The sequence below is a fragment of the Calidris pugnax genome, unplaced genomic scaffold (assembly GCF_001431845.1).
Source record: "Calidris pugnax isolate Ruff unplaced genomic scaffold, ASM143184v1 scaffold44, whole genome shotgun sequence".
NCBI classification, from domain to species: domain Eukaryota; kingdom Metazoa; phylum Chordata; class Aves; order Charadriiformes; family Scolopacidae; genus Calidris; species Calidris pugnax.
Genome location: NW_015094506.1, coordinates 18,352,787 through 18,378,007, shown reverse-complemented (window position 1 = coordinate 18,378,007; position 25,221 = coordinate 18,352,787). Strand labels below are relative to the sequence as shown.

General features: G+C 38.2%; 1 protein-coding gene across 2 annotated transcripts; it reads right to left on the bottom strand.

The window, feature by feature from the left end:
• Nucleotides 1–4,516: 4,516 nt before the first annotated feature.
• On the bottom strand, nucleotides 4,517–21,978 carry NAP1L1 (nucleosome assembly protein 1-like 1). 2 transcript variants are annotated; one of them, XM_014963957.1, is made up of 14 exons: nucleotides 21,944–21,978; nucleotides 21,259–21,347; nucleotides 18,157–18,259; nucleotides 14,902–15,043; nucleotides 14,355–14,435; nucleotides 14,000–14,128; nucleotides 13,437–13,508; nucleotides 12,644–12,783; nucleotides 9,912–10,057; nucleotides 9,806–9,825; nucleotides 8,461–8,583; nucleotides 7,414–7,446; nucleotides 6,944–7,010; nucleotides 4,517–5,239 (listed from the first exon to the last, which is right to left on the bottom strand). In XM_014963957.1, the coding sequence occupies exons 1-13, from the start codon at nucleotides 21,958–21,960 to the stop codon at nucleotides 6,948–6,950; spliced, it is 1,158 nt and encodes a 385-aa protein (XP_014819443.1). In that variant the 5' UTR covers nucleotides 21,961–21,978; the 3' UTR covers nucleotides 4,517–5,239; nucleotides 6,944–6,947. The 2 variants fall into 2 exon arrangements, with proteins under 2 accessions (XP_014819443.1, XP_014819442.1); XM_014963956.1 differs by having other exon boundaries at nucleotides 6,960–7,010.
• Nucleotides 21,979–25,221: the final 3,243 nt, after the last annotated feature.

The window sequence follows — 25,221 nt, the reverse complement described above, 5'->3', positions numbered from 1 at the left end:
TCCCTGGAGCCTTCTCCTCTTCAGCCTTAACAACCCTAACTCCTTTAACTTGTCCTAATAGGAGAGGTGCTCCATCCCTCTGATCATTTTTGTGGCCCTCTTCTGGAATTGTTCCAGCAAGTCCACGTCCTTCTTGTGCTGAGGACTCAAAAGCTGGACACCGTACTCCAGGTGGGGTCTCAAGAGAGGAGAACAGAAAGGAAGAATCACCTCCCTCGCCCTGCTGGCCACACTTCTTTTGATGCAGCCGGCTTTCTGGGCTGCGACTGTACTCTGCTGGTTTGTGTCCAGCTTTTCATCAACCAACACTCCCAAGTCATCTCCTCAGGGCTGCTCTCAATCCATTCTCTGCCCAACCTGTATTTGTGCTTGGGATTGCTATGACCCAGGTGCAGGACCTTGCAACCTCGCCTTGTTGAACTTCATGAGGTTTGCATGGGCCCACCTCTCAAGCCTGTCCAGGTCCCTCTGGATGGCATCCCTTCCCTCCAGCATGTCGACTGTGTCACACAGCAAACTCAATCCCACTGTCCATGTCACCAAAGATGTTGAACTGTACTGGTCCCAGCATCGACCCTTATCTTTTGCTTACTGTGCTCTGTCTTGTCGGGCAACCTGTTCCAATGCCTCACCACCCTCCTAGTGAATTTTTTTCCCCTATTATCTAATTCAAATCTACCTTCCAGTTTGAAGCCATTACCCCTCATCCTATTGCTACACTCTTTGATAAGGAGTCCCTCCCCATCTCTCCTGTAGGCCCCCATCAGGTATTGGAAGGCCACTACAAGGTCTCCCTGGAGCCTTCTCCTCTTCAGCCTTAACAACCCTAACTCCTTTAACTTGTCCTAATAGGAGAGGTGCTCCATCCCTCTGATCATTTTTGTGGCCCTCTTCTGGAATTGTTCCAGCAAGTCCACGTCCTTCTTGTGCTGAGGACTCAAAAGCTGGACACCGTACTCCAGGTGGGGTCTCAAGAGAGGAGAACAGAAGGGAAGAATCACCTCCCTCACCCTGCTGGCCACACTTCTTTTGATGCAGCTGGCTTTCTGGGCTGCGACTGTACTCTGCTGGTTTGTGTCCAGCTTTTCATCAACCAACACTCCCAAGTCATCTCCTCAGGGCTGCTCTCAATCCATTCTCTGCCCAACCTGTATTTGTGCTTGGGATTGCTATGACCCAGGTGCAGGACCTTGCAACCTCGCCTTGTTGAACTTCATGAGGTTTGCATGGGCCCACCTCTCAAGCCTGTCCAGGTCCCTCTGGATGGCATCCCTTCCCTCCAGCATGTCGACTGTGTCACACAGCAAACTCAATCCCACTGTCCATGTCACCAAAGATGTTGAACTGTACTGGTCCCAGCATCGACCCTTATCTTTTGCTTACTTTTGCTTTATTTGCTCTAGTTTTCCTCCAAAAGCTGAGTCACAGACTACTAGGTCTGAGCAGAGGTCCAACAGGAAGATTTAAAGAGTGATGATACAAATCTTGTCCAACATACCACAGAGACAAACTCTGAACTCCTCTTGATAAGTGTACAGAAATAAGACTTACTATTTCCAGTAGGTGGATTTATGTTCCTTTTCAGTAAGCATTAGCAATTAAACACTACTTCAACACCCTCTTGGAAACTTGCAGAGAAACAGTGCACCTCAGACAGAACTAAGCAGTTGTTAAGAAATGAAACAGAAGATGTGGTAGCAACGACTTCTCTGACCTGTACAAGAAAGTTTTGGATTGGAGGGGGCTACATCTGCACAGAATGAAGGAGGAAGGGCTGCAGAGCTGAGTCTACCTACTCCAACATCTGTGCAGCTCTAGCCCCAACCTAGCAGGCCACCAAGGCTGGTGGTTTGTGTTACATACAGAAATGCCTTCATTATTACTGTCCCTGTTATACCAGACAGGAAAACTCTTCAGTGTTGATTTAATCAAATCTACATTTGCTGAAAGTGTAAAATTACAAAAAGCATCCCTCTCCTCCAAGCATAAACTCTGAGCAACCTTCCCTCTCATCCAAAGTCTCAGCTAATTCTCCTACCTCTTTCCTCACCAACCCCCACTTTCCCCCTAAGTCTGTCTTCAATGCAGCAACCAAAACTGGACAGAAGAAATCATTTATGCAGGTTTAAATTTTGGTGCAGTACTGCAACAACTGACCAAGAAATCCTATTTCACTGACACGTTTTCCTAGCCTGAACTTTTTAAGAAGGAGAATTTTCCCTCAAATACTAATTGAACAGTTTTCTCTACGCCTAGTATAAATCCATGAGAAGTGAAAAGAATGAGTCACAATACTCCATCAATGTTGAAAGTTTAATGTTCCTGCTACATACTGCCTTTCAGAATTGCTAAGCAAGAGTGTCGTTGATCATAAAACTATGTTAAGCACCAAAACAGTTTTTATTTCACCGATGCCTCAGGAACTGGCACCTCAATTTGTATGACCATATCCTTCCTTTTGCTGCCGTCTGGAAAGCGCAAGAACTGCTGATTCAGAACTAGCAAGTCAATTTAAAGAGAAGCTTACCAAAATCTGTCAAAAGAGGTGGATTCATGGCTCCGGATCTTGCAGGCTGCAGGTGAGCTTTGACATCTACCAAGTACCCTTTACAAATATTGTATCCCATTGTACTATATGAAGATCTTAATGAGAAAGCAATTGAAACACGAGCCAAATTGCTCAAGAACAGTGACTTCTGAAACTCATCGGATAACTTTTAACAGTGCTTTCTCTTTTTAAGAGGCAGTTGCCAGACACCATTAGTAAACATGGGCTAGATCTAAGTAAGGACTTCAGAGACTTCTCACATCCAAAAGTATGAACCCCAAAGCCCTGTATTAATGACTGCTCAAACTCAGAACGTACCACCAGTTTGGTCTCTGCACACCCTGGGTTTAAGTTCCAACTTAACCCTGGGACACATTCAGACATGCACGACACCAAGTGAAACCCACACACCTAGCAGGGTCAGTGCATATTCTGTCAAATAAGCATATTCTGTCAGTATTTATATCACAAGAACATAACCCTGTCTACTTAAACACACAGCTAACACTGAGTGCAATGTTAACCTTTCATTACTGTATATTTTCCTATGCGTTACCTAAAAAGCATCTAAGAGCATAGCTTTGACAGTACTGTTTTATATACAGCTATAGATTACAAGAGCTCCTTCTCCCAAATTCATAAATACCTGGAGGGGAGAAAAGATGAAGCCTGACAGGGATTCTGAAATGAAACAGTGAGGCAATTTAAGCCTTGAAGGAATTAAAAAAAAAAAACCACAAAAAAAACCCCAACCAAAAAACAGTTTAGTCTGAGAACACCAGACCTTCTTTCTCCCAGGGAGGACTGAGAATTCAGAAGGGCACTTGGGATAAGCTTCATTCTGTATTACTTACCCTCCAGCAAGAGACATACTAGAGAACCTTTTCTACCAGTCCCATCCTCATGTGACTGTTGCCTTCTGCTTGCTCTGCTCTTTTCAAACCTTTAACCCTTTATGGCTAACTCAGTACATCAGTGCCAAGAAAAAAAAAAGCAAAAGAGTAGCTACTGCAGAAATAGATCCATGGGTAGGCTGGACACTTCTTTCCAACCCTATGAGGACCTTCCCCTCCCTTAAAAAAAGTTATCTGGTTACTTAGATCAGAAATTCTGTAGTTATGTGAAGGACAAGACTGCACAGAGTACAGTAGCATCTTACTGACTGGGTGTCCCAGTTTGAGGTAGAACAAAACCAATTTTCTTTCCAGTAATTAGTTTTCAGCTAAGTCTCTTTTAACTGATTGTACTCTTGGAAATTAACTCAAATGGAAGACATCAGTTGATAGCCTCTTCAAGTTGAGTGCATTCAAATCCACATCTCAAGAGCACCTCCACTGCAAGTGGCAGAGTCAGGATGAGGAAGACCTTCCAGCCCATACGTGTCAACTGAAAATGAACATCCAATATGGACAAAATATGAACCAGAATGTGCAAACATAAGTGTAGTGAACAGAACATCAGGTGAAGAGAGAGGAATTCCCTGGGGTTTGTTTCCTTCTCTGCAGATGCTTCATACAGTGAGTACAACCTAGAATACAGATCAGTGTTCTAGCACCCCCTTCGGCTGCAGGGCAGATTTTGTTCAGGACAACCTAACAACAGACTGCAAATCCAAGGCACCTTTCTTGGCTCCAGATTTCATACTAGTAACTGATACTTTAGAGTCAGGCACGACAATACCGAAGTCCTTTATCAGATCTAGCCCCACTTCTAAAAACTTGTCTTCTCCAAAATGGCAGTGTTGACCAATCACTGAAACATCTAGCTTGGATTCACAAGTATCACACTGCAAGTGGAAAATATGGATCAAACTTTCCAAACTATTGTGTTTGTTTTTAAAATGCTATGAAATTTACTTTTCAGTAACTCTCAACTTTTATTTCTAGTAGAAAGTGAACTGCAGCATGAAAGATATGCCTCACCAGTTTACACATGCAGATACACACATCATAATAAAACAAGACTAGCTTCTGAAAATACTAGGTTTTATTCACACCCCAGTGGTAAACAATAACCTTAATATGATGACTAGGTTTCTTTTGTAGATCACTATGTCACATAAAATACAAAACCCATAGCATAAACAAGCTGACAGTTATGAATGTTTAATGTGGTCTCGTTGGATATTAAACAAGTTATACTAGTTCTTCTCAAGTAGTCAAATTCAAAACGCACCATCTCCTAGTTAGTACAAGTCACTGCCATTTCTATAACAAAGTAATGAAGGCACAGCTAGTGCAAGCAGACTTAAACCCGTTCAGACTACTGGGCTGAAAAATACTTTGGTTGGTTCTTCAGGAGAGAGTTTTCTCTAAACAAATATTGGTCTCAGTTAACAGTTCTGATAAATCTTCACAGCTGCAGTCTAATAGCTACATGACAAAGACTTCACAAGAACCAAACTATGTAGCAATGAATTAACATTCATGCTTTAGGGGATTTACTGCATTCTACATATTGGCAGAAAATTATACTGTTAAAATGCTAGGTAGATTGAACCTACATTTTAAACTGGTTCTTATGTGTTTGATTTTTTTTTTTAACAAATTGGTTACTTAATTCTACCAAGATACAAAACATAAGGCTGTAAGTAACTAATAGTTGTGTTTAGGCTATTACAGTGCAGGTAATCCTCAAGGCCACATACACACTGTTTCACTGCTGCTTGCATTCTGCTGGGTTTTGATCCTTCTGTTGAGGAAAAAAAGGAAATAATCAGTTTACAGATAACAGTGTTTTAAAAGAACTACTAATATTGCTAAGCATATTTTCTCAAGTTCCAGTAGAGAGATTCTTCCTTCATCTTTTCCTTTAAACTAATTGCTTAGTATTAGTAGTACTGCTGTCTTTGGACATGGCAACATCCACAATGCATTTCTTTTGGTTTTATTAGGGAAGAGGTATATGAACCAGAACAAAAAAAAATATCTGTTCAGAACTAGTGTGGTGGGATATCCTGAAAGACACCAAACTAGAAAAAAAGGAGGAGAGTTATGCATGGTAACAAACAACACTGCTCAGAAGCAGCATCTGGGCCTTCTACACAGTTTGAAGCAAAAGCAGCTTCCTGTGGTCAGTAACAAGGGCACAGCCTTGCTCCAGAAATCACTGCAGAGCAGTGCAACGAAACACCAAATCACGGCGCATTCTTAACACTCTGGAAACATCATTTTCAGTAAGTTCCAGTTTTTAGAAAATTCCAACATGGAAAATTTATTCTGTTACACTAAAGCAGACAACCAACAGTATCTCACAGCAACATGGGAATTTAAGGAAAAGGCTTTCTAGGGGCAGAATTTTAAGTTTTCACTCCATTACCTTGGTCCAGATAGCTAGTTTAGGACCACAGCACTTTAAGAAATTCAGCTGGCTTTCAGCCTGTGATCAGTTCACAACTCTCTATTCTTGTTTCAATACGCTATAGTACCACTACTGTCTCTAGCCCTTTGGCAGTTCTGAAACTGAGCATACAGTCTTGCCCTTTCCCAGCTCTGTTCAGTCTAGAAGAGCAATCTGAAGTGGTGGAAATAAGCCCATCTTGCAGCTGTTTCATTTTGATTCCAAAGCTTTCTTTAATAGGAAGCAATTTGAATACAATATAGCAGATGAAACATGACCAACAGGTTGTAAATTTTGATTAGTAGTTCTATACCCTACATCTTTCTAGATACAATGTTAATATCTAATTCTTTCAATAGTACTTTGATTGTAGCTCAAGCCACTCCTACTGAAAAATATGCCACCACCTCATTTGAAATAGCAAATGCATTTTGCAGCAGACATTTTTTAGTTCACACAAACTTCATTTTCAGGACTGCAACTTTCACCTACCACCATGAAATACTTTCAGATGGCCAAACGTGCCCTTCCCTCAGCCAGGAAAAAGTTATGAACTGAGTGGCTCAAACATTTTTCCAGCAAACTGAGCCTGGCTAGTCATTCATTTCCCCTTCCCATGGAATAAGAAAGCTGCCAGTTGCTCTTGGTTGTTCACATTTTAATACTCGGCTGTAGATGCATTCCTGAACCTTGACTTCTGCTACCTCAAGCAATAAAAGACTTGCTATTATCTTCCCTGAAAAAGCTTGTTTCCTAGTCTGCTGTGTGACAGGTTGCACCCAGCTTGTGACAATATTACACAGTTCCCTTCATGTCCGTACAACCATTATAGAACATTTTCATCATTAGCAGCAACTTGCTGCAAGACGAGTTTACAGAAACCCAAGCCTGACTAACTTCAGTGGTCAAAGCCAAAAGTTACTTTTACTGGGACTAAAACAGCCTCAGCCAAAACATACTCACCATAGGAATTATTGATTAAATACTTAAACTAAAAAACCAAAATTTAGCCTACACAAAATATTAAGTACGTTTATGCATATCCAAACTTCAAACCTTTTTAATTCCTTACTTTTGGATCATACTCGGGATCATTTTCTTCATCTGCTTCTTCCTCCCCCTCCTGAAAGAAAACACTTGTTTATATTTCTCCAGCTTATCTACATTCAGCTTCCAGAGTCATTTCCAAGAAAATTAAGATTAAATTCTACTCTTAAATACTTTACTTACACTAAGTTATGCTTACTGTATTACTTTATTCTCCACAAAGCATATAATCTTTTGACATCAGTTGCAACTAAATTTGTAAGATAACCTTAGGGTTGTCTTTGTTAGGGGTTGTTTTGTGTTTTTTTTTTTTCCCTCAAATATTCCCCCTAGATCCATAAAACAATGTGTTGTATCTTCCACTCATAAATAATAGTCAAACTTAGTGTCCAGAGCATTCAAAAACTAAAGGAACTCTGATTCCAGGCAACAAACTACAAAAGGAAAACCACTTAAATCAAGGCCATCTGTCAACTTACCTCATCATCTGCCTCTTCACCTTCTTCATCATACTAGAAAAGAAAATAAATGGTTTTGAGAGTGCCATAAAGCCACAAATGGCTCAAGTACAACTCAAGTAGATGCTAGAGACCACACTGGATTGTGGTCTCAGACATCTTCATATACCTGACAGATTTAAAAATGCTTCATATATCAGCATGAACAATGTTCAATCTTTTAAGCTGTGCTCAGGGACAGAAAACTGTCTACCTTAAATTCCTTACATGAAATACTGGGAGAGCTTAGACTGTGATAACACTTCTGGCCAGTAGGGTGTCTCAAAGCCTAAGGCAATCTGTACAGTCCCTCACTTCATTCTTCCACTTCCCCAAGCCAAGCCTTTGGACTAAAGCTAACATTTTACATTCTAAAAAAAAAAATTAATTTTAAGGTAGGACTTATCTTAGTCAAATCAACCTGTCAAACTGTCATTTGTGCAGAGGCAGGGGAGAGAAAAATATTTAATATTCTATCCACAAAGTTCCATGGTTTTGTGGTGGGTTTTTTTCAAGCTTAGCTCCTTTAAAGCACTTAATTCAAGCTTTTGCAGAGCTTGCTTTGAGTATTTTGGCATGCTTTGAATGTGCTTATCTGTATTTTAAGGCTGCCCTCCTGAAAGATCAGGCTTGAATCTCATGGAACTTGATAGCCCAGTATCACTGTAAGCACAAAGAACAGTCTGAGCAGCCATTTAAGTAAGAATAATTTGTTCTCTGCCAGCTCATAGTTCTACCGAAATAATGGGTGTGCCGCCCCAGGAATGCTTCATACATAAAATTCAACTCAGGCATCCCCTAAATGTTCAGTTTTTACCACTATTTTTGCCACAAAGTTCTGAAGCCACTACTTTGAAGATGAATTACCTTCATGCTGTTCTTTACTGAACACTCGGGAAGGTCAGCTGAAACTAATGTTGCTACATCCCATTCTAAGGATACCAACATTATAAAAGTCACAAATCATTCAAAGCATTAAAGCAACATTATTTCAAAGTTTTTAGCCTTTTGAAAGAACATTATACTTACATCATCATCATCATCTTCAATAGCTTCTCCTGTGAAGTACAATACTGATCGGGGAACTATACGTTCACGCAAGAAGTGACCTATTTCAAAGTCTGCAGCAAGGATTGCCTCAGCATCATCATCCTGCATAAAACAACATTATTTCCTAAACCATTGATGTAAATATATATTTATTTTTACACAAAACCGCAATTTGCACAGTCTAATGTGGTCAGATTTATAAAAATCCCATGTGCTGACTTTTTTTTTGGTTCAGGACTTGCTTTATAGCATTGAAATTGTGGAGTCCAGTTTTACACCTGAAACAGCCTACCTGCATTATGCAGTGGGGGTTGCTTCTACAGTAACCTCAGTTATACAAAATTCTGGAGTTTAAGTTTTATTCTTCCCCAACCTCTAACTTGCTTTTATTCCAAGTAGAAAAAATTGTTTTAATACTTCCCATAGACTCTCAGTTCACATGCACAACACCTTTAAGAAGTAAACCCTAGCCAGGTGAGCCTAATTAAAGATTTTACAGGCTGCTTCTGATTCCTACAGTGCATCGCTTCTATGATTCCCATTAAGCAAGCCATTGTGAAGCACATGAACACCTAAAAATGCTCTCCAATCCAATCCCAGGTTTTCATTCCTTTTGTGTACGTATCAACTGTTCTACTGTCTCCCATCTGAGACATTATCTTCAATTCAAAAAGCTTGATCTATGAACATACAGCTTTTGATGTCCATACCAACTGGAGTTCTAACAGCATGCTTCTGGAGGCTCTAATCAGATTTCTCACTCAACCTTCAAGATGTATTCAGCACTACAATTAAGTGGGTTTTGTAGTTTTCCTCCTTACAAAAACATGGCCTATTGCCACAAAGTTTTCTACTAGTAAGCACAAAGAAGAGTGGACTCTTGTAGTATTATATTTTTGTTTTAATACTTTCTCCAGGAGTTAATGGCTTAAGAATTCTTCAACAGCATAAAATACAAACCAGATACATGCAGCCATTAGAGAAGATCATCCAAGTACTGCCCAAAGGGAGAGACTTACACCACCCACTAGTTCAAAGGCTAACAAAAAAAGATCACTAAATTTGTACCACTTAACAATTCACAAGGTAACTTTCAGCAAGGATAAGTTGTTGAAATTCACTACACTATCATCCAACTCAACAAATACTTCTAATAAAGAAAATGCAAATGCATATTATTCATCATAAGTATTCTCAGTTAAATGCAGAAACAGCTGAAGCTGTTTAATAATTCCCAGTTTGACCAAACACTTTCTATATAACAACATGAACTCTTCTACCGGTGTTTCCCCTCCACCCCTTTATTTTAAGTAAGCCAACTTACCAGGTCTCCACTTTCAGGAACTGTAGAAAAAAGAAAAAACAAGAACGAGTGAGTGAAGTACATACTACATTTAAAGTTAATGCAGATATATTAATGCTAAGTTTACCTTCAGGAGGACTAAAAAAGTTGAAGAAAGAGTCATTGGAAATAGTTTTTGTCACTGTTCTAACTGTTCCGCGACCCTTATGTTTCTGCTTCTTCTTAATGGTTTTCAAAGTAACATTCTTTCCTTTTTTCCAGTCTATCTGGCAACTGAGAGGAAAAAAAAAGAAAAGAAAGAAAACAGCTGCAGCTTAATATCATTCTGCTTGTTACAGGTACCTACTGAGACTATCACAACTACAAAGGATAGAGTGAATATAAAATATTAAGGTAGTATTTATTCACTGCTATCTTTTCATTAGTTTAAACTTTTGAGAACAAAAATAACAAGTTCATTGTAGGACTGAACTTTTTTCATCCAGAAGTCTCTCCTTCCCCACTCAATCTCTGAAATACTGATTTTCATCTGCTATTATTTTACTATCAAAGAACTGTCTCACGTAATTTTTAGTGCTACCTATCCATTAAAGTAATGTCATATTTGGTCATGCTAGTATATGCCAAGGTTTACCACACCTATCACTGTAATCAATAAACCCTTAAAATAATGCATCGAGATGATGTGTAGTTTTTCATTAGCTTTTAGTTGTTTGTGAATTTTCTGCAGTTTGGGTTTTTTTTAAACTCTATCCTGCTAAATCATATCCACAGGCTTGTCTGACCCTCACACAGAATTCTGGGTACATGTAAATGAGGAAGTCCCACCAATAAGACCATCAAAACATGCAGAAGTTTCTGATTAGATTCCTTTAAAGACTCAGAGGCAAGTTCGTTTGGGATAAGAAGAGGCTATCTTAGTTAAAACACAAAACAAGGACATAATAATCTTCACAGAAGCAGAGAATCATCTTAGAGCAACCTCTGCCAGGACTTGCTTTTCAAAAACAGTGCAAACTAGAGAAGACAAAACAGCTTCAATGAAGCTACTCAAGCATTAAAGACTAAATCCTACAGGACATTTGCAGAAATATATGACATTAAGTGTATGGAAAATGAAGTGGTAAATAAAAGTCAATATCAGAAACTGCACAGTAATGTATGGGTAAACCCAAACCTGACCATGCAGTGATAGGCCCTCAATTACTTATAATCACTCAGAAGAGCAATCAGAGCATTAGAGACATTAACACATAAGCAGCTGAACTCATCATGATGCACAGAACCCTGATGTACTCATAAGGCTAATGATGTACCACTCAGGTTTCTCCTGTCCTCCTGTTCACAAGAAAAGAGACATGTACAGAACAAAGATTTAGTTTGAGGAATAACAGCTAATTTAGAACAAAAGACATCAGGAGTGTGACAGATCTTTAAAATCATGAGGAACCTAGAGTTAATAGGAGAAGACTCTATATTTCTCAAATAGATCAACTGAAAGACACTCTGAGACAAACATGCAACAGTTACAAAACTAACTGGACAACCGCAATATAGAAAGTAAAACTGTAATAGATTTCCCAAAATGCTGCATGTCAAAAATACAAAAGGATTAAAAGAAGTGATCAAACAAGTTCTGAAAAAAGCTCAAGGCATACATAAAGATAATACCATCCATCTTGCAATTCAGCTTTAGTGATCACAGAAGAGTAGCTTTAGATGAATACCAATTAGATTTCCTTTTTATTTATGTACATATATAATAGATATACCATATATACTTTAAGGATGTTTTCCGTAGAGGGCAGGAGCTCTCAATCACCACGTGTAAGAAGTCAGGATAGGAAGGCAAAAGCCCAGCATGGCTGAGTCAAGACCTGCCAGTCAAACTAAAGGACAGAAGGAAATGCACAGGCAGTGGAAGCAGGGACCAGTATTCTGGGAAGAGTATAGGGACATTGCCCAGTTGTATAGGGATGAAGTCAGGAAGGCCAAGGCACAGCTGGAGCTTAACTTGGCAAGGGACACAGATAATAAGAAGGGATTCTACAGATATGTCAACCCGAAAACGAGGGGCAAAAAAAGTATACACAACAAAAGTATACAAGGCTGTTACTCAACAACTTTGCTCAGTCTTCACTGGCAATCTCTCTAAATTGGAGAGATATGGATTTGATGAGTGGACTATTTGGTAGATGAGGAATTGGTTGGATGGTCCCATCCAGAGGGTAGTGGTCAATGGCTCAATGTCCAGATAAAGACTGATGACAAGTGGTGTTCCTCAGGGGTCTGCATCAGGACCAGTAATGTTTGGTATCTTCATCAGTGACACAGACAGTGGGATCAAGCGTACCCTCTGCAAGTTTGCCAACAACACTAAGCTGAGCGGGTTCATTGACACACCTGAGTAACAGGATGCCTTTCAGAGGGACCTGGATAGGCTTGAGAAGTAGGCCCACATGAATATCAAGTTCAACAAGGTCAAGTGCAAGGTCATGTACCTGGGTCAACGCAACCCCCAGTATCAATACAGGCTGGGAGACGCAGGGATTGAGAACAGCCCTGCCATGGAAGACATGGGGGTAGTGGTGGATGAAAAGCTGGATGTGACCCAGCAATGTGTGCTTGCAACAAGTGTGTGCCTGCTAAGCCTGTATGCTAGCCTAAGCCTAGAAAGCTTTATAGTTACTGAAATGCAATAAATAAAAAAACAAAAATCAAAGTCAAACCCAGCTGTTTAAAAGTTATTAGGCAGCAGTATCTTTTCAAGCACCTTCCCAAAATGATGTAAGTCTACAGTTGGATAATGTTAAAGCAGAAACTGTTACATTGCCTTAAAAGTTATTTATCAGCACTTACCCTGTACAACCCATGATTTCCGGTCCATCAAAGGAAAAGGGATCAGAATCATCTGGCTCTGACCTCATTCTATACGTCTTTGTCAACACTTCGTTTGTGAAGTAGTCATTTGGTTCAAAATGAAATTCTAAGGTGAAACTCTTAAAAAGAATTGCAGAGAAACAACTTCAGCAATTTAGAAGTTAAAAGTATGTGTTGCAAAGTACTTAAAATTCAAACCCAAAAATACACATGCAATGGAACATATCCATCTCTACCAATATTGGAATGCTGCATATATGTAACTTATTCTGGAATTTGCTGCCCAAGTTGTACAATAAATCTTCAAATGTTTTTGTTTACCATGTTGATATTCTGCTTATTACTTAATATAGTGCTTGCAGCAATGACAAGATCTCCTGGTGTGCAGTTTTTCTGGTGCTAACATAGAGGTAACTTCTACATTTAAAATATTAAAACTTAGCAAGCTATCTGGTTTCTGACAAGGAAATTATATCCAATTATAACAGTTATACCAAAAGTACCTGAAGGTATCAAAACTTAAAGGTAAAACTTAGTCATCAGATATTAAGGCCAAGTTATTAACTCACAAGAATTTGAAGGTTAAATTAAGCGCAGATTCATTCACATGACACCACAAGAGTAGTACTGGTCCTGGTACTGTATTTCAGAAGACAAGAAGCAGCTATGTATTTCTCATGACAGCCGTAAGAACATTGGCTATCACAGACCACACTACTAATAAACAAATAAAAGTCTAAAGATAACACAAAAGTAATCTTGTTTAACTAACCATAGGCTGTCCAACTTCTGAAAATTTCACTTTTATATCTTTTAAGTGTTTCAGGATAGGTTCATCATGTTCCTGTAAAGAAAACACAGTTTATTCAATTTTCATAACATTAAATTGTGCACAGATTTAAGACCCTGCAGAGATAAAAAGCCCTATTCAGAATGAGTTTTACATAAGACAAGAACCTTGTTCCAGCACTGAAACATTTTCAGAAACATGACCAGCAGATGGCAACAATGGCTGTACAGGGTTTCCAGTGCAGTATACAACCTAAATCCATGCAAACACCAAGTGCAGTTTTTAGCAGTATCTAATACATCACACACACTCCTATAAGCACAGAAAGTGTATTAGTAACATAAAGTTAAACAAATAACACAATAAGAAAGTATTTCAGAGTGCTCTGTGCTCTCAGTTGAATAAAGTGCCAGAGATGACATCCAACTAATTGGTCTATTTTTGCTCTCTTCACATTAAGTGATGTACTCTTTCTATGGCTTACTTAAAGACTCTTGAATTAAAGACTCTAACACAACTTTAAACAAGCCTGGACCACCACCTACCTGAACCATATCACTGAGCAAGTCCACATTCTTGAATACTGTCAGCCAAAATTCAGGAATTCCTTTAGGGTCTTCTTTTTCTTCATCTTTTTTTTCCTCTTCAAGCTTGGTTTTGTCTTTCATTTCCTCCTTAATAGAATAAAAATGGTAGTTTTTCTTTATTATAAAAGAGTGTCCACAAGGTTCGCTAATAGCTTCATGTTTCACATGCATGCTTTAAGCAATCATTAAGAATTATTATAATTACTACAAGTACTCATTATGCACACAATTTTTTTTTTGAACTTTAGTTACTGTATTCAATCTGCTTTCACGCTAAAGCTAGATATTGATGAGAACTGATTAAGATACTCACTGAAATTTCTTCTTCAACATCTGCTTTCCATTCACATTCTTCCTCTGTAGGTTCATAAATTGCATTGATGATTTCACTTCGCTAGAAGATTAAACAAAGAATATTTTCACATTTCCTAGTCATTGCAACTAGCAATGCCCTAACCAACAAATTCCCAATCCTAAAGTTACACAATTAGCAACACATTAACTACGTACTGAAACCTTTTCTTCTAGCCCTACAAGACAACTTAGCAGTTACGAGTTTTTCAACACAGTAAAATAAGCACCACAGTACAAGAAAGGTTACCATACCATCTGACATCCACTCAAGTAACAAGACGAGGCCTGGTATATTGAAATGATTTTAGTAACCATGGAACAGAGTGAACCTTTCTCCCCCTTAAACTTAGTTGATATTCACATGAACAGTAACATGGTGGTGTCAATTGAATTGAATGGGCACATACAAGACCAAAATAATTCAGAACATGCATAAGCTTTCAGTTTATATTCCCTTGTGTTTTAGTTAAAGCTTTTAAGTACAAATCAGATTAGCATTAAAATACCTTGTCAAATAAGGGCTGATAGAGAGCAGCATACTTTCTTTCCAGCTCATGGACTTCCTCATAGAACTTTGCTTCTATCTGTGCACACTGAACTTGAAGGTTCTTCAGAGCATTCACACGTCTTTTAACAACTTTAGGCAAGCTGAAAAATTCAGTGACAGAACTGTCACTAACACTGCATTCTAAGCACATATTGACCCCTCCTTAACAAGGCCGCTTGCAAGTTAACTAATTTGCACCAAAACCCCTCTTACACTCTATTTTAAGCTTTAGAAAGCTGTACAAAGCAAAACTATGACCCACTGTACCATGCAGATTGAAACTGTTAGCACAAGCTCTTAAACTGAGGCTTAACCTCAGTTAGAACTACAGTATTCCAAACACTTGAGTCAATCATGAAACAAGCTCGTGCAATAAAATTTCATACTGTAAACAAGTTTTACATTATATATAAGCAGCATAGTAAATTCATACAATTGAGCATAATTAAGAAAGGTTGTATCACTAATTGGCTTGGTTTTATGAAAGTTCAAAACAACCAAGTTATTCTTCACTAAGGAAGCTAATCTGCAAAATTCAAAATTTTGTTTCACTGAGGAAAGCAGCTGGTACTACTGTCTTCTAATATATAACTGTCACTCCCAAAGCAAGCCAGAACAGTTTTGCTAAACGAGCCACTGCTATTAATGCAATCTTCACTATAAAAACTTGTCAGCTACCACTCTTTAATGAGAGAAAGTTACCTACATCAAGACTACTGTTGAGACTCAAGGGGTAGATTGCTGACAGCCTCCATTGCCTTGTGAAGTGGGCCAAACCCCAGCATATGGCTACAGAAGATTACTATGTTAGCTTCCCATATTTATTTTATTTAAGCAGTTGTGCCACATTATTTAGAATACAGTAGTAAACACCTGCTCTTAATTGTTAGGACCAGCTTCAGGTTAAAGGAAGTAAACAAGAATCCAATAGCTTAGTTAACACTGAAGGTTTGTATTAATGACCAAAGCTGTCTTACCTCTATTAGGTAGAGCAAGCACTTGTTCCTACATCCCTGTTCCCTTTAAAATGCAGAACCTTTCTCCCAGACAGCTTTATGCTCAAGATGAATATACTATTTCTGGTTACTAAGATAATATGCATATCACCGTTAAATCAAGATTTTCCTTAACTGTCCAATGCATCTGCTACATAACCTACCAAACACACTTAAATTTAGTCATGTATGCTCATAAAGGATCTATAACATTCTTGTTACTCTAATACTTTACCAGAAGTTAGTCAAGTTAATAATTCGCTGAAATTTTGTCTTCAAGAACAACATCAGAACTAACAGCAACTGAAGTAGCAGGTTCAGTTAGTTCAAGAAAAAAGTTCCAAGGAAGGAAATTAATATGACCGCACAGATAAGTGATACAACAATCACCCACTTAACACCACATGCATGTATCGAGACTAGAAGTACTGATCCTAGCAACAGCATATAAAGCACTATGAAATTTCGAAGAGGTAGTGCCATACGTGCAGCATGTCCAACTCTTAGTATGTCAAAGTAAAGATTTTAACCCCTTTATTGGAGAATCTAGAATCTTTTGCATGTGTCAAAGCTATGTTTCCTTATAGTCCATGCCAACTAGTAAAAATTGTGAAATTTGAACATCCACTACCCTTATAAACTCTGTACTTTTAGAAAAGAAAGGTAGTTTCATGAGGGAGACAGCTCTTACAAAGTAAATCCAAAATGGAGAAGCAGACCAACAAATCTGAACTGGATGCACAAGTACAACAGTGACAAGTAAAACCTATTGCTCTGAATATCAGCCACTAGCAAGTGTTATGATTACACAATACAACCTCCTGCAAGCAGTTGAGGGAAATCCTATTCTATTAAAGTAATTTTCATTTAAATAATTGTGGCCAGGCACAAGTGACAAAGTTACTGGATTGCTGCCAAGCAATTAGCAGATTCTAAGCCTGAGCAGACAGATGTTTTCCTGGAACCTGTTTAGTTTCCTACCATCTTGTGTCTAGTTCCTTGACAGCCCACATAACAGGCTTTTAAGATCCCTGACTCCTTCTGACTTTTGTGCCATCTCAGTGTCTAGACTCTGCAGATAAGTAAGCTCAAAATGGTATTTGGGAAGACGTGTAAGAGGCACCTGTAAAGCATGGTTAAGTCAGCATGCATATGTAGAGAAAGTGCAGACTCAAGTTACACACGTTTTCCAGTTATTTTTGTACTGCAAGCTAGGTAAGCATTTGGTACACTGGCAAAGTTGCAATGCTTCTGTGATAGAGAATGCACTACTGTACTTGGAATTGATGAAGAAATGGCATAGTATCTTAGAGAGCAGCTGACTAGAAGAATGCCATGTAAATCAATGTTACCACTTTTGTTTGCTTCTTAGATCAAGGACCTGAAAGATTAGTAGAGGTTAATCAACATCTGTTGAAAAACAGAAATAAAAAAAGCTTTGATATAAACGTACAGTATCCTGAAGAGAAAGAACTTGGGTACTCTTTGACTCCATGCTCTTAGGCCAGTATTTATTAGCAAAGGTTGTTAGTTAAACAGGCTTTTCTCACATGCAATCATCTTAACAGGAAAGTGGTGTGAGTAGGAGTAGCAGCAGTACTGCCTGCTACTCAGTAGCTGTCTCAGTTGAAGTCAATAGTAATGTAGAACCTTATCACAGGACAGCTGCATACGTTACAATTCCTGTGGATGTCATGAAATATTTGTACACAATCAGAAAACACATAAAAGAGCCAGAAAAATCTGTTAATGCAGATCAAGTAAATTTTAGGAAGAGATTGTTATAATTTTTGACGCGATCACATGAAGTACTGATACAACATTCCTAATTTTATTAGTTCCTGGTTACACTCAAACAAAAAAATGACTATAGTAGAGACAGTAGGTTTTTAAGTATTTGTGCATACTTACCATAACTGATGTCTCACGATTAAGGCAAAGCTACAAAAGCCATTCTAAGTAGCAGGAAAGCATCTTTTAAAAGAAGTGTGCCATACTGTAACTGCAGGCAACAAGGTCAGCCACTGTAAATATTTTAGCATTCTTTTCCTCAAAAGCCTGAATAAACTCTTCAATTCTGAGATGCACTCCAGACAGCAGGAAGACTAATACAGTCTATCTGGGCAGCACAGTGGTTTATGACTGCTAATGCTACAAATAATACTGTTCAGAAACCAAAAGAACCATTTATATCTGTTCATACTGAACAAGTACTGTACCTTTCTATATATCCTGTAGATGTTCCTACCAGACCATCAAGTCTCTCCTGAAGGGCTGCAAGAATCTGAGGATTTTGCATCATCTGCACAGTCAACTGCCGAGCTAAATTTAAAAAAGACAATTACGTAAGTGTGAAGTGCATCTTTTGGACTAATCTTGAAAGAAAAGCTACTATGATACTACAAAAGAGCAGTAAGTTTACTACATATACACTTTTAAAAAGAAACATAGGCAAAGAAGTATTTCAAACACTTCTCCATTTTGGAAGCATGGATCAAATCCATTCTGTTCTGAACAAGGAAACAGCACCTGGATTAAAGCGGTCACTATTCAGTGAGCTTTTTTGTTAAAAGCGAAGGTTTTATATGATGTCCCTAAAAGCGTCAGTTTTGCCTTGACTGCTTTTATTTTGAAATCATTAAGGAAAGGCAAGATAGAGGAATTTGTGCTTTTACTTTAAGAAGTAAATAAAAAATGGAATCGGGATTTTCATTCCAGCTTAGGTAAATGGAAAGAAACAAGTCAGTTTCAGACCTGGATTTAAAACCACTTTACAAGTTTATGTTTACTTTATTTTTCCCTGCAAAAGAATAAATTATTCATTAGAATGGTCTGCCACATTGACTACAGGCATCAGTACTAGGACCTTGAAGTGTGTCATCTACATCATCTTTAGGAAGTACTTTGTCCCAACAGGAAACCCGTTTCAAACTACAAGGTGGAAGTACATTTAAAAAACACACAAATTCCTAGCCTAAGTGTTCTCATTATCCACATTAACATCATCTCTTCTGCTCAAACTCTATGCCTCAACCTGCAGAAATCAATTGCACAACTTCATGTTTTTTAATAAGAATTTATGAACAGTTTTTATCATGCTGTTTTGCCTTCTTCCCCCTATCCTCAACATCTCCAGATGCTACAAGTACTTACTTTGCATTCCTTATAAGATGCTAGGTTTATAGAGCACTCCTCTGACACCTTCAAATTAGAGCGAAGCTTTTAAATCCTTCCTGATAAAAATGGAAGCTCTGTGTATGTACTTCCCTACAGTAACCACATGTGATTATTCTCTTCCATTTTTATGTCTGTCCTGGTTTAACCCCAGCCAGGAACTAGGACCATGCAGCCACTCAGTGACCACAACCACCCTCCACTCCACAGTGGGGCAGGGAGAAGAGGGAGAAAAGGAAGAGAAAGAACTTTGTGGGTTGAGATAACAACAGTTTAATAGAACAGTAACGGAAGAGGAAAATAACAATAATATACAAGATAAAGTGATCCAACACAAGTTGCTCTGACCACCTGAGGACTGATTAGCCAGCCCACCCTGAGCAGTGATGGCAGATTCCTGTTCCCAAGCCAACCCTACTTATGATGTTCATGGTACGTAATATTCCTTTGGCCAGTCTGTCCTCCCCTCTCAGCTTCTATGGAAAGCTGAAAAAGTCCTTGACTAATGTAAGCATTACTCAACAACTAAAACAATATGTGTTATCAACATTATTCTCATACTAAATCCAAAATACAGCAGCTACTAGAAACAAAAGTAACTCTATCCCACCTGAAACCAGGACAATGTCCTAGCACTGAAATTACATGCTGAAAAGTTATGTTTCAAGCAACACTATTGTTTCTCCATACTGATTGCAGTCAGTTTATACTGCAGCAGTAGAAGCTGTAATTGCTTCTTAAAGGTACTATCTCACATTAGTCAACACTACTCCTCTTGTCAAAGTATCTAGTTTTCTCTGGTCTTACTATTCATTAGTCTCTCCCTCATACCGAAAAACCTACCCAATTGTGCCATTTGAGTATGTTGCCAGTTATTCTTTAATATCAACCAGTATACATATTGTACACATGGTATGGCAGTGTCAACAGCTACATCTCCTCAAATTGAAATCTAACCACATATTCCGTTTTGTAAGTTCTTGGATCCATGAGCACTATTTCTTCAAAGTGGTTTTTCCTAAAAGCATGAGTTCTTTATTTAATGTCCACAGAAGGACCTGTGACATATTTAAAAATTGAATTATCTAGATTTTAAAAAAGCAAAACAGTAAAACCTAAGGAAAAGTTGTGCATGAAATAAACAGAAAATTAGACAAACAAGAGTTAGAGGCAAAAGAACTGCTTAACACTGTGTCAAGTTTCCCTAGTATTGAAACATGGTTCTGATTTATGAAAATCAATCTCCCCCTGAGATTCCTATCATATAATTTCCCCTCAGATCCTCATCTACAATAGCTGGGATTAATCACTAAACACACACATTCATCTCTAGGTTCCTCTGGGACATGTGAATACTTGTAATTATTGTAAGCTGTTCTTCAACTGATTCTGCATTCCCCAGAATTTTGCAATCCAGTTCTGAAAATATTTTTTTTTCAATAGATATAGCAAAGACTCTAAACATCATCTTGAGCAAAGTTATCCTATCTTTCTTTAGCTTTATTATTCTGTTCAGGCAGTCACATGATGTGGCACTATCAGCAGTCCAAATCATATTATTACAGAGATTATTAGTTTTTTCTCTTTTGGCTAATTGCTTTTCAGATTCTATCTGTACCCCCAGTTTTTAACTACAAAGCACGAGTAAGACTGTTCAGCACAGACAAAACAAGTATTCTGATACACATGAAGTTCAGTATTTTAAGCATGATTTTTGTTGTGTTTACAATCAAACAACTTGGCAGCAAATTACTAAGCAACTGATAAAAAAAATGAGACACACATATGCACCTTTTTCTACCCAAAGCTTCTCATTTTAAAAGCTTTTATATGTTTTTAGTTTTGAAAGAATCTAGTCCTATATCCACAATAATCCTTTCCTTTCCAATTATATATCCTTACAGGCAGCCAGCACTGCCTGAACGGGCACTAATCACGACTAAAATGAATGACTGTAGACAACTAAAAAAAAAAAAAATCACACAAATGGAAAAAATGTCCTTGCTTCAGAATTTAAATACAGTTATGCATCAGTAGTTATGTTTTACCATTTCCTATTATTTTAAGCAGTAAAATCCTTTCAACACATTAATTAGAAAGCACATATTAATTAGCAGCTGCTTAAAAATCCTTGTTTACAACACTACCTTTGCTGTTGGCATCTTCACCAGTTTCTTCTTCTTCTACTTCTTCAACATCTTCCATATCCTGTTGATCAAGTTCAGACTGTTCTTTGCTGTAAGGAATATTCAATAACAGGATCAAGTAGTTAATTTTATAAAATACTATAATGAGCTTAAAGAGCTCAAGTTAGAGATAACGTAGGTGAAGCAAACTGTTGCCTCAGTTTTGATCTATGACAAACTTAATAGCCAAACAAAGCCAAATTTGTCTTCAGAGATTCAAGTTTCACATTCAGCAATCTCAGAACAGTTTAAAGAACTAGCAGCTTTCCAGAATTTTGAAGATTCCTTTTCAGAAAAGAAGGTAGGTTCACCTAAACTATACTTCAAATGACATAAAATAAGAACATTCAAAGTACACAAAAAACTACATACAGAGAAACAATAGTAATGGGCAGTACTATTGGTTCCCTCCTTGAATTCCAGCTAACGTACTAAGTTGACTGCTGCCTTGTCCCAGTTTTAGATTTCCTTACAATTAAGAACCCAAACCCATTTGGGACAAGCAACTCAAGCTTTTCTCCCACATGCTATAAACCTCACATCTTGCCACAGTGCCAAGACCACTACCTAGACTGTCATTAAAGTATCTGGAAATCATAGCCCTCTGAAGTACATTACAGTTCACAGAAAGTGCATCAGTACTTACTTGTCTATGTCTGCCATTCTCCTAGATTTCAAACCCTAGAAGAAGGGGAAAAAAAAATGTAAGAACAGCAGCATTACACTTCACTTACAAGGACTACAGGCAAGTGCCATAATACTAAAATGGAAAGAAACACAAACCATGTCAGCTTTAAGAAACATGGTAAATACATATTATAGTCTGCATAGAGTGGCACATCTCCCACACGCTTTTTGAGCTTCCACTCTAAAGCATACAGAAATACTGAAAAACTTTCTTCTGGTTTAGAATCAATAGACCGAAGTTAGATCTAGTTGCTAGGTTAACGGTTGACTTGATGATCTTAAAGGTCTTCTCCAACCTAAATGATTCTATGATTTACCCCCGTAAATTTAAGTACCAGCAGAATGCCATGTTGCATTTTGTATGTACTAATATCACAGATTGAAAACTAGTGCTGTCTAAGTATAAAACTGAAATATAATCTGAGAAAAACTGCAGCAAAAAGGGTACTAGAACCCCTTTGGTAACCATTTACTCATGTAATTACTGCATGTAATTTGCAGACACAGGATACTTACAGCAACTTCTTTTAATACTAAAGACACCTTTTTGTGGATTTAACTTTTAATCCCAACTTTACAAAACCAATAAACGTAGTTCCTCAGAATACCAAGAGAATAGCAACATTTTAAAAAAATTTGGTGCCAGATGCCAAGCTATTTAACATGATTAATTCCCATGTCCTGAATGATCAGAATTTTCTTAAGTATCTCAGTATCATCATAAACACATTCTAGCCACAGTAACTAGAAACATTATACATTGAGACTACTGCAAATCTTGCATACCATGAAGCACCTATGTTCTCAGAAGTATTACAAGGTAACACCTTTCACCAGCAAAACAGTACTTAGGAGTCTAGTCTCCAAAAAATGTTTCGGGTAGCTTGAAGTCAGACAATACTATGCACAAGAAAACACTGTCACATTACTGCTATCTTAAGTCCAATGGTTCAGGAGACACCAAGTACTAAAAATAATCCATTGGCCAAGGAAGCATGGAAACCACTGCTTTAGAATCCCCGTTTTAGCTGCTATCCAGTAAGCTAAGTAAATTCAAATTTCTTTCAGAAAGTTCAAATTCTAATGTGTTCCAATGAGCATTTTAGGCAAAGTGTTGGAGGTGTGTGTTCCAGAAAAAATGAAAATTGCATCTGACCTCTTCGAAGTGTGTACCACAAGAAGTGCCAATAAGACCAGGACGTTAACAGTCAATGTGAAGACACATGTTAGAATCTGAACTTCAGAAGTTTACACCTACATTCTATGCAGATGTAAACAAAATACATTCTTCTGGTGTAATAACTACCTCCCAACAACTACATGGGAAGGAAGTATCTGATGCCTTCATTTAGGACCACAACTTTACAGTGCCATAAAGTACGTAGGGAACCACACATAATCAAAGAGGTTCAATTCCCAAGTACGCAGAAAAACTAGAGAAAGGACTACTTGCCAATTTACTTCAGAAAAACAATATAGTATTTTATATCAAATAGAATGGCAACACTACTGTAAACCAAAGGACATTTAACAATTCAGTAAGAAATTTAGGAGTTCCAGTAATATTTTTGCCTCATTTTAAGTTTTTTTTTCTAAAAGAGGACATGAGATTGGCTATGCCCAAGTCATGCCTAAAAACTTTCAGAAGTATCCATCCCATTTCCAACTCTGGCCACTAGGAAATAACTAGGAAAAAAGCAGTGACATGGCAAGAATTCCTCCAGAAGCTCTTCTAGCTTTCAATCACATTCAGAAAAAAACACTCTGGTTTAGGATGTGTGGGTTTTGACAACCCCATCATAATTTTTATTTCAGAAACTAACCCTCATCTTCCCTGAAACCATGCAGCTGGTTGATGTTATCATTCAAGTATCAAAGCACTAATACCCTGTTTCTGAGTTGCAACATTCAGCTCAGAGATCATAACTAAGCCAGATTTTTCTACACTAGGCAATAGCCTGGCAGAGAAAGTTTTACCAACGGCCTGCGTTCTCAAATTCCCCAGTGGGCCCTTGTTTTCACCATTCTGAACTGTCATCAGCAACTTTCATCCTTTCACTGTTCAGCCCTCTTTCCATGATCACTTATGATCATCTCAAAAGCATTCATCTCACCGCAGAACCCCGTGGAAGTCCAGTATCTGCCTCCCTCTCCTCATCGCAAAAAGCAGTTACTCATCCTCTGCTTCCTGGCTTTTAAACAATCCATGCAAGCACTGTATATTTTCCAACTATGGCCCAGTTTACTCAGACTTTGGATAACATTCTTCAAAGATTTTTTTTTTTTTGGAAATTAAAATAGACTGTATCAAGTAGCTGTCAACTTCAGAGCCTCCCTCCAGTGTGTTCTTATCTGCCTCATCCCATTTTTCTTACTCTCCTTGCATCAGTCTTTTTCATGCCTCATCCTTTAATCTTCACTCCACTTTTGCTCAATACCAGAACATTTGCAGTTGGAACAGTTCTTCTGCAAACTGAGGAGATCCTACTGTTTGTCATGACACTGTCATCTGCCAGCTCTAGACAACAGTTCTTGTGAGAGGCTACAGGGCACTACGCCAACGGAACTACATTGGCAGACATTTAGACTAATCTGTGCAACCCATTAGCATGGATATATAGCTGCATCACATTAATTTTATTGTCATTTACTTAAACAACCATAAGCTTCTCAGCAAACACAATTCTACCAGTAAAAAACCCCAACAACTGTAGAGGCAGAAAAGCATTGAGAAAATGCATTCCTTAAGAGCCAAGAGCCTCCACTATTTTCACACAATGCCTAATACAGGTCCCAGTCTAGTATTCAGAGCTTTGGATACAATATATACCACAACCAGTAATACTAAAACACATCACTGCACTGTTTGTTTTGCAGTATCTGCTCAAAACTAAATCTTTGGATAGAGTACTCAATCACTCAGCTTTCCGCAAGACAGACATAGCAATCCTTCCCAATTTGTTTCATAGGTGCATTTAGGATTGTTAACAGCAGCTGCACCTTGGCATCTGAGCAGCAAAAGGCATTCACTCCTTGAGGTAGTCCCTGGGAGATACCAGTTCACCAGTCATCAGTGCAGGATTATAACAAACCTGGCTACCTCTACAGCTGGTGTGTTACTTCAAGCCTCAGTGTCTAGGTGACTGTGACTGCTTTGGGCTGGGATTGTACTTAGAATCTAAGCCTCCTGATGGCAAGAAAAGGCTGATGAGTACAAATCAAGGGTAGCCTCCTCCA